Source organism: Strigops habroptila, chromosome 8, assembly GCF_004027225.2.
Source record: "Strigops habroptila isolate Jane chromosome 8, bStrHab1.2.pri, whole genome shotgun sequence".
Classification (NCBI taxonomy): domain Eukaryota; kingdom Metazoa; phylum Chordata; class Aves; order Psittaciformes; family Psittacidae; genus Strigops; species Strigops habroptila.
The window spans coordinates 40319172-40336155 of record NC_044284.2 but is presented as its reverse complement, the minus strand read 5'-3'; the positions used below and the strand labels follow the sequence as shown (position 1 = coordinate 40336155).

Genomic DNA, 16984 nt, shown 5'->3' with positions numbered 1-16984 from the left:
AACGTGCAGGCAGAGCAGCACGTCCCACAGCCAGGAGCCACTGCAGAACTGTAAGCAGAGCTATCCAGCACCAGGTCCTGACATCTCCCAAGGGCCTCCACAAGAAAGCACCAGGGCCCTAGTTTAAAGGCCCTGCAGTTTTCCAAGGAACTTAGTACTTTGTCTTGGGGCAACCACCAGGAAGGGAAAGAGCTGTTTGCAGAGGAGGTGCAAGGTGATCTCCTCAGCACCTGTAAGTGCAGCTCTGCCTCTGGTCTGTCAAGTGGGAAAAGGAACTCTAACCTGGTTTGTGATGTTCATTAGTGCTTAGTGTGATAGCTTTCGGGTTTAAAACAAGAGTTGTTGGCAACAGTGTAAAAAAAATGGAGAGAAAGGTGTCTACCAGGAGAAGTGTCTGATGGAGAAAAATACTCCAAACAGATGAAGTGTGCCACTTGGTAAGGACCACACTCAAAGCAGCACCTTCTCCCACTGGGTAATGGCCATGGCAGGGCACCAGGGATATACCCGAGCAGAAATCCCCCCATGCAAGAGGGGCTAAGAAGAATGAATAGCCCCATCCAGGGTGGCCCTAAGGCAATATGTGACATCTACAAGAACAAAGCCTCAATTCCTGAGCCTTCAATCCAGGCAGCAGTCACACTAGGCAACTGGACAGCTTACTTTGCCCAGACAGAGCTGCTCAGCCTGGCCTTATTTCTCAGGCAATGATGCTGGAAGATGCTCAGCTCTGCCCTGCTTTCCTCCCACCCTCCCTCACACATGGACATGGGGAGCATCTCCAGCTCCTCCACAGCTTTGGACCACTTCACGGCTCAGTCCCCTCTCTACCGACAGAGCAGGAGCAGCAGATCAGAGGCAGGCTTGGCACCTGCTGACGGGCTGGCAGCTGTCTGCATCACCTCCTCACATAAAACACCATCAGCGCTGGTCTGTCCCCTTTTGCTACCCACACTCGGGGCCTGCAGTCCCAGTTGCAGGGAGCTGGTAGGAACCAGACAGTGACTCAGACAGCCGGAGGTGTCTGGGGCTGACTCAAACTCTAGAGCACAGAGGCCAGGGAATATTACCCGAGCGAATGCCAGTGCTCACGGGAGGTGCTTTCAGCACTAACAACCATCCCACCCTCTGCAAGGAAATCAGAAAAGAAAGAAAAGAAAAAAACCCAAACCCAAAACAACAAAAATCCACTGGCTAGCTGGGAAAAGTAAAACCCAACACCTGCAGGCCAGACCTCCAGATGCAAACAGCTGTGGTGCCAATGCAATGGCTGGGAAGTGTGCTCTGTGCATCCCAAGCCACTGCCTGCCATTGGAGAGGCAGCAAGAACCCTGGTGGGAAGGCAGCCAGCGAGGTGAATGCTAGGTAGACTCCTTGTGCACAGCTGCTTTTCCTCTCTGCCACCCAGCCTCTAGCACTGTCCCTCCTACCTCCTCCATAACAAAGATGCAGCTATCTCCTGTACAAGCCAGGGAGACAAATTAACGAAACGGGCTGGGCAGTGAGAAAAGTAGAAGGAGGTTCAGTGGAGCGATTGCAAGTGGAGGGAGAGTTAGGGTAGAGAGAGGGTTTCCCCAGCCAGTCAGCTTGGCTGGGGCAGCACAGAAACAGCCTCCACTGTAGGGACCCCAGGCATCCCACGGGAGCAGTATGTCTTGGCGCTGCCACCCGTTCCCAGCCCTGCCCAACATCACTGTGCTGCCCTGCCACAAACATCCATACTGGCAAGGCTGGATGAAGCACCACTGCAGGAGATGACATCTGTCCCACTCCATGCCCGTGTGCCAGCCCTCTCTGACTCCTCATAGAAGCATAGAATCAGTCAGGTTGGAAAGACCTTTAAGTTCACCGCGTCCAACTGTAAACCTAGCACTGCCAAGTCCACCACTAAACTGTGTCCCTAAGCACCACATCTACACCTCTTTTAAGTAACTCCAGGGATCGTGACTCAACTACTTCCCTGGGAAGCCTGTTCCAATGCTTGACAACCCTTTTGGTGAAGAAATTTTTCCTAACATCCAACCTAAACCTCCCCTGGCACAACTTGAGGCCATTTCCTCTTGCCCTACTGTTGCCTGGGAGAAAAGACTGACACCCACCTCGCTACAGCCTCCTTTCAGGTAGTTGTAGAGAGCGATAAGGTCTCCCCTGAGCCTCCTTTTCTCCAGGCTAAACAACCCCAGTTCCCCCAGCGACTCCTTGTAAGACTTGTTCATCACCCGGTTGTTTCTTAGCTCGGCAGGGTGAACGGGTAATTCCCGGTAGGAAAAGTACCTGGGTCCGCCCTCTGCCCCGGGAACCGCTCCGCGAAGCCCTCGGGGCCGAGGGATGCCGGGACCGGGGCCATGCGTGCGGCGCGGCTGCCACCGTGCGGCCGTCCGCCCCGGGGACCCGCTGGGAGCTGGCTGGGCCGGGCGTGGAGCGGGGAGCCCCGGAAAGCTCCCGGCGTGCCCGCGGCACCGGGAAAGGAGGGGGGGATGCAGGGGAGGGTCCGCATCCAAAGGGTCCCCCAAAGGGACCTTCCAGCTTCCGGCGGGAGGAGAGGGAGAAACTAGATAGGAGCCGGGAGGGCCGGGCTGGAAGGACGGGGCGGGGGGGGAAAGCGAGGGGAGGGGATGTTTTAGGGTTTGGTCTCGAGGGAAAGAGGAATATTTCACGCCTGGGATGCAGAGGACAGGGGTGGGAGCGTGGGGTGTCACCTGCCACAGCGGAGAAGGCAGGAGAGCCCCCCAAGGGGAAGTTGGGAGAGGGGGGTGTCGGGTCCTCATCCTTTCCTGCCGCCCCGCCGGCGGGACGGGGTTTACCTGCGATGATGGCCGGGTTGCTCTGTCCGCCCTCCGCCTTCACCCACACCTCCAGGGTGAACTCCTCCCGCGGGATGTCGGGCAGCGCCTCCGGCCGCGCCGCCAGCTGCTCCCGGCCGCCGGAGAAGTACAGGGCGGGCAGCGGCCGCTCCCGGGGGGGGCTCGGCACCTGCGGCCCCCGGCCCCGCTGCCTCTCCCTCCAGACGTGGCTGTCCGCCTCGCCCCCCGGCTCCTCTCCGCCTCCGGCGGCTCCCCGCGGTCTCCGGCCCCGCGGTCGCCCGGACCCCGGCGGGGCGGCAGCGCCGAGCACCCCGTGCGCGCCGGGACCCTGCGGGTACAGCCCGTAGGGGTGATGCGGGGGTGCGGCACGGCGGCTCGGCGCCTCCATCCCGCAACCGGAGGCCGGCGGGGGGTCGGGGGGCCGGGGGTACCCGCGGGCCAGGCTCAGCGCCGCCAGCAGCAGCGCGGCCAGGGGGGCCCCGCCACGCAGCATCCTCCTGGGGCACAAAGTGTGGGGGGGGCGGCCCCGGGGGAGGGGGGCGCTCAGGGGGGCGGCGGGCGACAGCGCCGGGGCATCCTCCCCCGGAGCCGCTGCCCCCAACTTTTCCCCGGCACCGCTCTCCTCCCCTCTGCTCCTGCGGGAGGAGGAGGAGGAAGAGGAGGAGGAGAAGGAGGGCGAGAGTACCGCGGCGGGGACCCCCCTTCTGTCTGCAGCCGGGGTTCCCGGGGCACGGCGGCCCCTGCGCGGCTCTCTGCCCTGCCGGGCTCTGCTTGCGGGAGCGGGGGATGCGTTAGACGCCCTTATCTAGAAAGCCCCGAGGCGCTCCGCTCCCCCCGCACCCCACCGAGGGGTGTGGAGGGGGGGCTGCCTTATTTAAAGATGATTATGTCCAATCTAATAAACCCCGAGCGGAGCATCGCCCTCCCTTCCCTCCGCCCTCCCGGGCGCTGCTCAGGATGCTGACGGAGAGGGAATGCGCTGGGTCCCCTCCGCGTCTCCTTCCCGCCCCCGGGACTTCGGGGCAGCACCGGCAGCACCTGCCCGGTCCCTGCCGTTATCAGCGGTTGCAGACTGGGCTGGTCTTAGCTTGGCCCAGCAGCCTTCCCCACAGCCCCGCTCGCTGCCGCTCTCATTCCTCTGCTTGGCACCCCGGCACTTGGTTTTTCTTTTTTCTTTTCTTTTCTTTTTTCTTTTCTTTCCTTTTCTTTTCTTTTCTTTTCTTTTCTTTTCTTTTCTTTTCTTTTCTTTTCTTTTCTTTTCTTTTCTTTTCTTTTCTTTTCTTTTCTTTTCTTTTTTCTTTTCTTTTCTTTTTTTTTCTTTTTTTCTTTCTTTTCTTTCCTTTCCTTTTCCTTTGCTTTTCTTTCCCTTTTCTTTTCTTTTCTTTTTTCTTTTCTCCCCTTAATTGTTGTTGGGTTTGGTGTTCTTTGGTTGTTTTTTTTGTTTGTTTTGTTTTGTTTTGTTTGTTTTTCTTTCTAAAGTTGAAACGTGCCTGTGTTCTCCTGTTGTAGCTCGCGGTGTGATATCTGCCTGCACACCTCACCTCCATCCTCCACCTCTGTCACCTAGGGGGGGGCAAAGGAAGGTGAGAGGAGGGGATACCCCTCCTCAGCCCTCCTCCAGCGAGGGGAGAGGTGGCCTTGGGCTCAGTGTGTGTGGAGGGACCCAAGGTGAGCCCTCAGAGATTTTGCTGCATTTTCTCTCCTTTATTTTTTTTTTTCCTTTCCTGAACAACAATCCTGTCTGTCTGGCATGTGCAGAAGGGTGTGCTGGAGGCGCCTTATCTGGGCAAGACGGAAAGAGCTACGTTCAAAGCCCCAAAAAAATCCCTATTAATATAACAAGGGAGCAGGCATCGGTGTGAGATGCACCTCACCTACCACCCTGCCAGAGGGCACGGCACTGGTGCTGCCAGGGGAGAGCTGCTCCAAGCATACGGGTGAGAAAACAAGCCCCCAGAGTTTCCTCTTGGTTCCCAAGGTGCCATCGCACCAGCATGCAGTGTAGGAGACTAGGAAAACTTCAGCAAGGAGATTCAGCAAGAAGAGATTTTTTCTTTTCATTATTATTATTATTTTATATATACTTATTTTTTCACTCTCAAACACTATCTGTGGCGGTCAGTCTGAAGCAGGGTTGCCAGCGAAAGCTGGGAGGCCCCTTCCAGGGTACAGGCTTTCAAACCAGCGAGGCAGGAGGGAAGGGATTTAAGAACAAACAGCAGGAGCTGGCTGCATGGGGTTGGGGTTGGGTTTTCTCGTCTTCTCAAGGTGGGAGGGTGATGGGAGGAGGTGGGGGGCTGGTGCTTTAGTGGGGAAGATAGAAAAAAAATAGTGCTGGGAAAAACATGGGGGTTAAGAGGGGTGAGCACAGTGCTTCACCAACCCCATGGGAACGAGAAAGGTAGGTGTAAGCATGTGGAGAGGTAAGGGCATGGCGAGGCTGGGCTGGAGGTGTGTGGAAAGGAAGACGCAGAGGGTGAACAAGGCCGGACAGCGTAGGCATGGCTCATGCAAAGGAGTTCAAGCAGCTTCCAAGGACCTTTGGGGCGTGAACCACGTCCAAGCACAACATGAACACCTATCCCTCATGGGGAGGTGGTGAGATGAGGTCTGTGGCTCTCCTGTCTGCACTGAACACACCGGTGCCCATCTGCTGGCGGCGGGGATATGGAGGTAACCCTGCTTGGCACTCGGCACTGGTGAGATGGCCCAGCAAGAGTATTATCCTGGGGCAAATGCCAGCAAGCATTGTGCGTATTCATTTAGGAATGAACTGAGCTCCTGATAGCCCTGTCTACCAGTGCCTGATAAGAGAGGATCCCAAGGGACGGCTTATTTTGAATGGTGGTGACCTTATTAAGCCATTATTAATCATCTTGCCACACAACATCATGCCCTACCCTGTCATCAGACCGTGTAGTCCAAAGAAGCAAGACCACAAGACCCTCAGCAGTGTGTGCTGCCATCAATGAGCTTCAGCAGTGCTGCCTCCTCTGGGACAGCCTGGCTGGGATGAATCCAGCACTGGAGCAATAAAACCCTCCAAAAATGCACCCAAGTGAGGCATCTATATATAGGCTCTGGCCTGGACTAAGCCACTCTCTTGACAAATGACACCCACAAACAAATAGCTCTGCTGTCTTTTGGGCTGGTATGCTGCAGCAGCTTCAAAGCCCACCAAGGAACCTCCTTTTTGGAGGGGAGATGGGTGAGAGCCAAGGAAGGCTCTCTACCCCACCAAGCCCCTGGCTCCCCCCGCCCGAGCCTGGCTGGATTTAAGGAACCACCAGAGCAGGCAGCCGAGTACATGAATCATTACCCAGCACTGGCTCCAGCACACTCTCCATCCACATGCAGGCAGGTTCCCCTTGCAGTCGCTGCCAAGGTGGGGCCCAGAGGAGGATGGTGAGGATGGGGAGAGCAGGACCATGGGGGCACCTCACTGGGCTGGGTCAGTGTCTGGAGAGCAGAGGCACCAGGATGCTGTTCTCATCCCAGCACCACTGTGGGCTACAGAGTAAATTCCTGTGGTCTGGGTAGTTCTTCTTTGTTTTCCAAAAAAAAAAAAAAAGGGCAATTAGCTTGACCAATTTGATGATTTTGCTGCATGTAAAGGGAAGACCGGCCCTGGAGATATGGCAACGGACTTGAAGATGTCAGAATGGTGGCAATGCACCCTCAACATCTTTTCTGTCTCTCAGGGAAGCCAAGTGGGCACCTGTTAAGAGGCCCCAGCTCAGAGCCAGGCTGCCTTGGCTGAGGAATGAAATGGCCCTGCATCTTCCAGGAATCATCCCAGGCGGGATCTAGCTGCAGTTCAAATCTGTTGATGCTCAGGAGTAAGAAAAAAGATGTTGGATAGGAGAAATGAAGACAAAGTGGTGGCAGAGGGCAGGTAGGTTTGGCTGGATGTCATCCTTTCCCAACGCATTGTCCTTCCTGGTATGTCCCTGATCTTTGGACACTCTGGGCTGCAGGCATCTCCAGTCGGAGTTATTTGGGGTGAGGACTGAATCAGGCACGCTGCTAGCACTGGGCAGGAGCAGGGGGCCCATGTCAAGCACCTGGCCAGGAGTCTCTGGAAGGAGGCAGGCGGAAGGGGAAGCCCCATCAAAGTGAGATGCTGAGCCAGGGCTTTGGGGTGACCCCAGCACAGGAGTGGGGTTCCCAGTGCAGGGTCAGCCCACACCGGGGGAAGGTGAAGAGCAGCATTTTATCTGGAGCAGAGGCAGAGCTGTGCTGTTCCCCATGGCTGTCAAAAGCCATCAGCAAAAGCCTTCCTCTCCCTCCACTCCTCCTCGGGAAACCTCTGGCAATCTTGACATGGGAATTAAGGCTCCAGAAGAATCCAGCTTTTTTGTTCGTGGCCCAGCAGCAAATCCCATGAGCCTGAGACAGCAAGCCTCAGCAATCAAATCCACGAGTGACAGCCGACCCTGCTCAGGGCACAGCCCCAGCCCTCCCTCCTCTCCCTCCTGAGTTCTCCTGCTTTTCCCAAGCAGATTAGGAGTCTGTTCAAATGCACAGGACCCCCAGAGGTCAGAGATGCTGGCCTCCCGCACCAGACGCCTGCTTGGGAACTCACTGAGTTTCCTGCTTCTGGTGGGTCTGGAGATAAGCTCTGGTGTGAAGCTGCTGCCAGTGCCAGTGCCAGCAGGAGTCCACAGCCAATGCTGAAAATCCAGCAGCAAAACCTTCCATCTCTTGTGTGTTTGTGCCTTGTAGTTGGGTACATCTTGTAAGGAACAAGAGACAACCAGGGTGCCCTCTCACAGGCTCTTTCACATGGATTCTCCAAGGTCTGATAGCAGTGCTGGGCTCCCCCCAGCCCACGACACCTAGTAGGGTTTCCCCGTGCTGTTCAGTCTCATGAGTTTGGTGACAACAGGTTCTCCAAGCCCCTCTGCTGAATTTGGCTATATCCACCTCAAGAATTCAACAAGCCATGTACACAACCTCAACTCCTTTGGCAACAGAGCCAAGGAATGAACTTTAAATAACAGTGAAGAACATCCAGCCAAGGATATGTCTGTTCCATCATCCTCACACCCCATATCTGCCTCCTCACCTTTACTCTGAGCCATGCAGCCTGCAGACAGAGGATGGCATTCCCATGGCTGCAGAGATGGTAGGAGCCCGTGGAGGAAGCCAACTAGAGAGGCAGTTATCAGGGCATGAACTAAGGCCCTGATAGCTGGTTTGGTGTACCACCATCAGGTGCAGCTATGTGGGAGCAGCCTTGGATGTCACACTGAAGCCCCAAGCTGTAGCAGAGCTGTGCTCTAGAGGACTCTTGCAAGCCTCCAGTAAAACCTATTTACTTCCAGTTAGGAGGTGAGGACGATGCAGGTGCTCAGCAGCACGCTTACATCTCTACGCAATAGCCTCCAGGGGTCTTTCTGCACCCCGGAGTTTTGCACTTCACCAAGAACTTGCAGGTGCCAAATTAAGACCATCTGGAGAACAGAGCATGACCTTTGCCAAATGGGGTGTCTCGGATATTGAAAATTATTCCAACCGCTCACAAAAGGCAGGGACTTATCTGCCCTTATGTAATGTAGCTCCTCCAGCAGCCATGGAGGAAAAACAAACATGAAAAAGCAGGGGGAGAAAGGGAATCAGCCTCTCACTTCCACTCTGCCACTGTCATTGGGGAGTTTCAGCCCCATTAAGTCAGGATTGTTCAAGTGCATCTCCATATTCCAGCTGGGTGGGAAGTGTTTGCCAAAGAGACGGGATGGGAGAGGCACAATGCTGCACAGCTCCTGTGGCAGCAGCAGCGGCAGGATCCCAGAGGAGGAGGTGAGCTCCACAGGCACCCATGGGAGGAGCATATTGGTGCAAACACAGCAGGGACTGGCTCAGGCTTCCAAAATTCCACCCCAGCAGAGCCAAGGTTTGCTGGCTCCAGGAGAGCACCACACTCATGGCAGCTCCAGCAGTAAATCCAGGTGGAATAATTACATGACCTTGCTGCATATTCACCGTCACCGTGTTCACATGAACATGTTTGCTAGTCCTCCTTGGTTGCGCTGCTCACATGATAGCACCTCTTCCCTAGTTGAGCATGACTTTCCTTGCAGGAGTGTCAGAGCAATTACTTGTACAAACATGCCTCGCCATCTCCAGATAGCCTTCGCTCTGCCTCTTGCAGTTATATACATTTCCCATGTGTCGCCCAGACAGAAAAGCCATTTACTAGAGCCGGTTGATAAGACACAGAGCGAACATTTAATCTGGCACAGGTATCTGAAGGATGAGGGGAGGGGGAAAGGGCTTGTGCCACCCTGGTATGGCAGCTTTGCAGATGCAAAGCTCGGCAGCTCCTCAAACTCCTGTTTTAATATCTCTCCATCTGACCTGAGCCAGGGAGCAGGTGCTGCAAGAAGAAATGGAGCAGGATCAAATGAGCACATTGGCTGGAGTGGAGACAAAGGGGCTGTATCTTTTAACTTTGCTGCCTCTATCCTTAAGGTAAAGCAATTTGCAGGTTTACAAAACACACTGTCATGGTGACATCCTCTATCCTGCTCCTGGATAGAGGAGGCTAGTGGGGAGAACCTGCTTCGTAACTTGACAGTGAGTGATGAAAAGGAGCATGAAAGAACCAGACTCCACTCTTGGTAGCTGACTAGCAGGGCTTTAAGTGTTTGGGAGTTGGACAAGTTCATCACAACAAAGAAACACCTCTGCCCTCCCCACTCACTGTAAGAAGAGACTTGCCAGGAGAGCCACAGGCAGGGGAGTGAGGGGGAGGAAGCCACGTGCCAACAGGCAGCTCGCAGCCTCCAGCTCACATCTGTGCCATGGATCTGCACCACCCAGTTCATTCATGTCCCACCTTCGGGCAGGTTGGAGCCCTAGTGAATAATTGGAAGGAAGGATAAGCATGCATGCACACACACATACTCTTCTCAAGCAAGAGGAAAAGGTGGTTATCACAGGCTGGGGAAAAGACACCTTCTGGTTAATTACTGGACCAAGAAGGAGGTCAAGAGATGAACCCTGGCACCACCAATTATTCAGCAAGTTTCCAGTTGCTTCTTAGTTTGGTTGCTGGACATTGTCCATGTGACTCTGTAATGAGTTTGGTTTTGCACCCATGTTGTTGGAGGTGCCAGCAGCCCTGGGTGTGCACACTAGTGGCATCCTGGTACCTGTGAGTCTACACAAGTAGTGGGAGCTGGAGGCACCAAGACAGTTGGCTATCCCAGCCTTTACAACCAGAATGGATTTTCCATTTCCATTTCCATTTCCTGAAGGACTTGCACTAGGATGTGTATTCTGCCACATTGTGCTTTCTATTCCAGTTAGCTGAAGCTCACGTAAGCCCTGGAATCTTTGGCTTCATGCTCCTGAGCCCTTAGCCTTTAGTGTCCCTTTAGCAATGGTGCCATGGTCATGGCCCACTTCCCTGACCCACCCCAAAGCACAGGTACATCTGAGGAGGTCTGGCACCTTTGCTCCTGAGATGTTTGTGGCATTTTCCACCTGATCCCAACCCTGGTGACACTTCAAGACCATCTCAATCCAGAGTGCTCACACTCACCATCGCTGCTGAGCAGAGAAGGGAAAAGCATGGGCATGAAGGCATTGGACAGGACAAGTCCTTGCTGGCAAGGACCACCCCTTCCAAATCAGTGTCTCCCTGCTAAAACCCACTCCATATTTGTAGCCTGCTCTTGTAGTCTTTGTCTTGGCTCAGCCAAACCTAATTAGCTCTGCTAGGCTTCATCCCTAGGTCAGGTTTCCCCTCAGCCACTTCTGTGGCTTTGTTCGGAGCTGCAGATGGACGAGTGATCCCGGCTATGCCGAGAATTATTATGCAGGGGCATCTCTGAGCTCATTCCCATGCTGCTGTCAGAGCTGGCCAGCTGCACTTCCAGCTTCTGCCAGCCTCACTGTGCTGGCAAGAAGCACAAGAGAAGAGTGGGAGTCCTGGTCCAGGATGAGCCAGCAAAATCAGTAACATCACTTTGGATGGGTACAGATCTACCAGGCAAGGTTGTTCCAGGTGAGCATGGAGATGAGAGGATGTTTGCTGGCATGCCCTCCGCATGCAAGCCTCCAGCTCCTAAACCTGCTGCTCAAGTCCCTTGAAGCTCAGTGTGTTCACCACACCACTGCACCCAACACTGCAGCTCCACCAGCATCACCCAGAGTGGTCCTGTCCCTCCTTGTCTTCACCCAGGCCCTGGAGATCCTGAAAACACGCCATGTCCCACACTGCTCCTCACCTGGAGGACTGGGAGCACTGGGCCAAAGTGGAGGAGCTCCAAGGATGCAGTAGTCCCTTGAGCATCACCCATTGCCCAGCAGACTCACCGGAAGAGTCTGGTCTGTGGTGGGTGCTGCCCCGAGTCAGAGCACAGCTCTCCAGCCCTGTAGGGGGCTGCAAAGGAATGTGCTGCTCCACATACAAAAGCAGCTGGGATGAAGGAGGATAAAGTTAAAGCTTCGCCTTGCTGGGATATCAGCATATTGGCATTCATGTGACCCTCTTAGTTCAAGGTGGCTAGCAGTGCAGAAAACCTCAGGCCAAACACACCCAGCAAAATCCCCTCGTATAGACAGAGTTGTCCCTGTAAGACACCATTTGGCAGCATTGCCATCCCATGCCAGTTTGAGATTAAAACAAAAAGACCCTTTTGCTGGTACAGAAAGTGCCTCATTCTAGCTGCCTTGTTCCTGGGGAAGGTGGTTAAACTGTGCTGGGGAAAATGTGCTTTTCCACCTGCTGCTGCCCATGGGCTGAGACAGGCTCATGGCTAGATGGGGGGTTTTGCTAACCCTCTGCCCTTGCAGCACTGAGTTCTCCTGCCCAGTTGCCAAAGCACCACCAGCAACCTGGAGGCTGAGACATGTCCCCACCCTACCATGAGGCCACCATGAGCCCCGTGGGGGCTGGTGAAACGCCGCAGCGAGGGAAATCCTCAGGTGCCTGTGTCCGAGGCGGGCAGCGATGCAGGCACACCGCACGCATCGAGCCGTGCCAGCGTGGCGGGGACCCTGGCACCCACCCGGTCCCCGGAGAAGGTGCTGCGGTTCTTGGTCTCCCCCCAGTGACCAGACCACATATAACAAAGCGGCAGGTCTGGCTCACGCTCGGGAGGTTTCCAGCCCCACGAGCAGAGCTACTGGCTCCCAGAACGGGAGTGTTACTACCGGGTAATTATACTAATAATTATTTCCCTGAATCCGCCCCACGAGTGAAGCCCTCTCGCTGGCACAGCAGCTTGCCTTTGCATTTTTGGAAGCAAGACCCTATTACCCCCATACACCAGCACTTCAAATGTATATATTCATTCATTGAGGAGACCGACATCGCTGTGGCAAATGACCTGTCAATAGATTTACAGCAGGAAGTAAGTCACTGCCTCTGAGCCTCTGCTCTTAACGTAATTAAAGTCCTCTGTTTGGAACTCTTTGCTAATTAATATTCATGCTCTGTTCCCCATCTGCCATTCCCACATTGCTGGTTCCTTCTGAGATTCATCAGAGGGTTATTAAGGCAACAAGCAGGCAGAGAAGGAGGGGGCTGGCCGGTGGGAAGGGGTTGGATCAGCTTTTGGTAAGGGAGCAGAATTGCATCCAGGACCCTAGCTGCCCTGGGAGGGGGTGGCCAAAGCATTGTCCTGGCTTGCTCCATTGCTGGGGAGAAATTAAAGGATGGATGAAGAAACAGACTCCATTGGTTGGCTCCCAGTGTCTTTCAGGGCTTACTTCTGCCCTTGGAGGAAGGCAAGAAGCATCTCTGGAGCTGGGCTGCCAAGGACAAGCTGGCAGCTGGTGATGTGAGTGAAGCCTAATTCAGATAGACTCTAATTGCTGGCTCTTGTGGTTTGTCATGGGGGAGCAGCCATGGCAGCCCAGCACCATGAAACAGACCCACCAGTGTGGCTATTTGGGGGTGACGGCTCAGAAAGAGTTTCTGATGAAGCCATATTCACTTGGGCATATGCAGGGAGGGCATGGATGTATGAGGTGTTCATGGGCACCAAGAACTTGCCCCAGCCCAGTGCAGGGCATGAGAGGACATCTGCAGGGACACCCTGGCCAGCTGCTTTGGGTGAGCACAGCCTTTGCAGTGACAATACACCAAGCGCTCCTGTTAAAGCAGATCATGGGCTGCCCCTTGCCCTGGGTGGGCACTGAGAGCTTGCCTATCCCTGCACAGGCTTGAGGTCTTGTTCTCCTCTCTGATCCACAGCTGCTGTGGCATTTCCATGGATCCTGACAGGAGACACCCATGGGAACCACTGCAACTCCTGTGCCGAAACCACTGAAACCAGGCACACACTGTCCGCCTCTCTGCGTGAGAAAGATGTCCCCATGTCACAGGCTGAGAACCTGTGGATGCCATCCTGCTGAGCACACAGACTGCTGTGAATAAATGCAGTGTTCTGCAGCATGAGGAGGCCAGGCCAGAGATTCATCCCAGTATCCCAGTGGCCCAGTATCACCCCATCACCCCATCTCCAGATGCTGGAGATGCCAGAGCTGAGCATCCTTTGAAATTAAGGGCACTACATGCACTGCTAAGCTTCTTGAAGACCCTCCCTTCTCCTAGGATGCAACCGTTTGTAACTGGTGGTCTGTGGTTGGTGCAGGCAAGTAGGCAGCTGGAAGGCAGGTCTTGCAGTCAGCCCCTCTCAGCAGGAGGATGCTGCCCCTCTCCCTTTCCTGAGCATCTCTTCTTCCCCAAGAAAGGTGGCACAGGGACCTGGAATCTCAGGATGGAGATTCCCAAGGGACCAGAGGAACTGGGACTCTCAGCCAAGCCCCACGTGCTGAGCGACACTGGCTCTGTCACAAGAGCACTGTGAGTGGGATTTCCTCAATTAACTAAGTCCATTTCAAATGGCTTTTAGATCCTTAAACACAATCGTAGTGCTCGAATCAGATGCACCCTGCTTTGAAAGCCGAGTCCCGCTGGCATCTCCTGTGTACGTATGAACAAAGTGATTTATTCATCTGCCTAAAGCACGGTTGCTTTCTGACCATCCATCCATTATCCTTATCTATCTGTCCTAGTTAGGAGCCGAGCAATCCATCTCACCCAACCTAATGTATGCCAAATGACTCCACGAGCCGCCGCGTTCTGAGTGGGCTCTGCCGAGGCAGACAGCATGGCCCTGGTTTCAGCAGCACTAACGCAATTGCATTGACGTCAACCGGAGCCACCCGCCGTCACCCTCGAAGAAAATTGAAGCCTAGGATGGGCAGACCTGAGGCAGGCACCGAAGGGATCCACGTTTGTAATCGGGACCGGATCTGCCACCAGCTCACTGTGCAACGTGTGCCCCTGTGCCATCAGGACGCAAAGAGACTATTTAACTCAAACACCTTTTTGTTTCTCCTGATTAAATTGCAAAAGGGGGCAGGCAGTGCAGTCCTGGGGCAGCATCTTCTCATTTGTGATGAAAAGACCTTGCTGCTCCTGTGTTGCATGAGCACGAAGTGTGGTGGCTGCACCCAGGGTCTCCAGCTGCCTCTGCCTAGGACGTGACAGAGGGGTAGCACCTTCTTCAATCAGACCTCAGGGGGTGTTGCAGGCAATAGCAGGCTGCAGCCGTCCGGTCTCCTGGGGGAGAGAGGTTCACCACCTTGTAGAAAACAAGTAAGTGAAGCACCATGGCAGTGTTCAAGGCCAGGTTGGATGGGCGCTTGAGTATCCTGATCCGGTGGAAGATATCACTGCCCATGGCAGGGGGGTTGGGACTAGATGGTCTATAAGATCCCTTCCAACCCAAACTGTTCTACGATCTATGACCATGAGAAATTAGCTCAGAAAATGTGTTGCCACCTCTCTTCTAATCTTTCATTAGGGACAAGCGGTAGTGCCAGGCCGAAGGTGCCTACAAGCCCTTTGTCTGCAGCAGGTAGATGCCTAGCAATGAGAAACAGGTCCCTGCTCCCTGCCCCACTCTCTGCCCACATCCTGCACAATATAGGGACTGTTCACTCCCACTGCCATGAATGGCAGACTGCCGAGGTTCTGTTGTGCAAGAAACATGGAGGAGATCCAGGAAGGATGGCACTGGATCTGCCCACCGTGTGCATCACCATAATGCTGCCTGCTGAAATATTCCAGAGAAGTTCATGTTAAGGCAAATCCCTGGGAGACAATTTCTGCCTAAATGTCCACATTTTGGTATTGTTCCAAACAATGGGAAACACAGCCCTATAATGGGAAGTATTGGGTAACCTCAGTAACAAGCAGTGCTATCTATCCATCCTATAATTCATTCACATTAATTTACCCTCTCTGCTTTTGAAGGGGATTTCCAGACTGGGAAAAAAAAATAAATAAAAAAGAAAGACAAAAAAAGAGGAGAAGCAAGCAATGGAATTAGCCAACCCCCTCTGGACTTTAATCACTCCATGTCCGTGCAATGGTATCTGGTAGGGCAAGGAGAGGTGTTAAGTGCTGTGGTTAGGAGACCTCTGAACTCATCTAATAAACAAGAAAAAGTTTCATCTGTGCAGAGTGGGCAAGCAATGCTCTCTGAAGCACTGGTGCATAGGTTTTACAGACTCTGAAAGCACAAGTCATAACATTTTTGTGAAAGAGACTGTTTATGAAAGATTTCCAGGCTGAGCAATTCATGGTTTGGATTATCTAGAGATGTTCCAGGTAAGCATCTAAAATTTGGGGAATCAAGCAGACCCAGACTTGGTAGGTCAATGAGGTGAGATGACAACCTCAACCACGCACCTCCTCCACTTTTGCTCTGGTTAGACGGAGACACTGGTACTGAGCATCACTGCTGCCAACACCACTGCATCGCTCATGCAGTCTGACCCAGCAAACCACCAACACGTTTTGAGCTATGACCAGTTGTCTTCTACAAATTCCTGGCTAGATTGTGTCGAAAGATCACCTAGGTTTGATAAATTTAGTTTGCTGTAGTATCAGATGACTCTGTCCGCAGGCCAGGGTGACTTCATAGCCGGTGTGAGCATGGGGCAATCACCACGTGCTTGTAGAGGAGTGCACAAGCCAAAGAGGTGCTTTTGTGCAGTGGAACTATTTTCACTGAGCTTAAGTCAAACAATTAAATATTCATAGGACACTAAAACAGTGGGCTTACTGGCTGCCTTCTTATGGGAATCCAATAATACTGGAGACAGCCTTAATTCAATATTCAAAAAGCCTTTTTCTTTCTCTTTCCCTCTCCCTCCATCTCCGTGTTGTCTCTTTGGGTTCAGAGATCTTTTCAGAAACCTCACTTTTATGTGCTGGATGCATTAGTGGGGAGAGAGCAGTGGAGAAGGAAAACAGGGAGAGAAGGAGCGGGAGCACAAGGATGGAGACCACATGCAAGACAGCTGAGGACTTTTGGCCCCTCAGCTGTCTGGTGAAACTTGGCTGGGTGATCAGAACCAGATCTTCCCAAAGTATGTCTGCAGGGGTTTTTTTGGGACCGGACCCATACTTGTGCGCAGACATGGGTGGTTAGGAGTCAGTTGAGGTCCAAGACCTGTGTAACTGCTGTTGTGAGGTCCTGTGCTCCCACTCATAGACATGCTGAGAAACAGAGCTGCCTGGCTCTGCGATAGTGCAATGATAGCAGGACTGATGCCATTTTTGGCTCAGCACCTATCCTATGAACAAAAACCAAAACAGTGGAGATGGAGACTTTGTCCACCAGCATGGGCTGGAAACTGGGAGAGTTGAGCCTAGATGCTCATGAGGGGTAAAGCCCTGTGGCTCCAATGATATGGGTGCTGTTCATGTGGACATTCATCCTCATCTGGGGTAAGGACACAGATGCTGGCAGGGCTCTAATAAGCCATTTTGGTGCTCTCAGCTTGCCCTGCTGTTGCTACAACTCTCAATCCCTGTCCCGGAAGAGCAATACTATCATTCTCCTCCCTGTTTCAGAGAGACCAATTCCCAGAGGTCATATTTTGTGCGGAACTGCACCGAGCTTACCTGCAGAAGCCAACACTGACACACAGCTACCCCATGCCAGGAGATGGGCACTGCTTCGTGCTGCAGCTGGGTGGGAGGCAGCTGTATCTCTGCTGGTAAGGCCTTTCTGCCTATTGTGTAGAGGGCCAATATTAGAAGATATGACCAAAGCTCCTCCAGCCATTGAGGAGCCAGGGCACTGCTTGCTGCCCCTCTGAATACAGAGAGGGGATCACTAAAGGATATGAGCAGCAGGAGGTGG

The 16984-nt window shown here is 53.7% G+C and overlaps 1 protein-coding gene across 1 annotated transcript in view; it reads right to left on the bottom strand.

The window, feature by feature from the left end:
- PAPPA2 (pappalysin 2) overlaps positions 1-11787 on the bottom strand; it is a 95542-nt gene extending 83755 nt beyond the window's left edge. Inside the window, exons 1-2 of the mRNA XM_030496228.1 lie at positions 11681-11787; positions 2805-3439 (exon numbers count right to left, since the gene is read on the bottom strand). Of these exons, the coding sequence (XP_030352088.1) occupies positions 2805-3439; positions 11681-11787 (742 nt within the window). The remainder of the gene's footprint in view (positions 1-2804; positions 3440-11680) is intronic.
- Positions 11788-16984: the final 5197 nt, after the last annotated feature.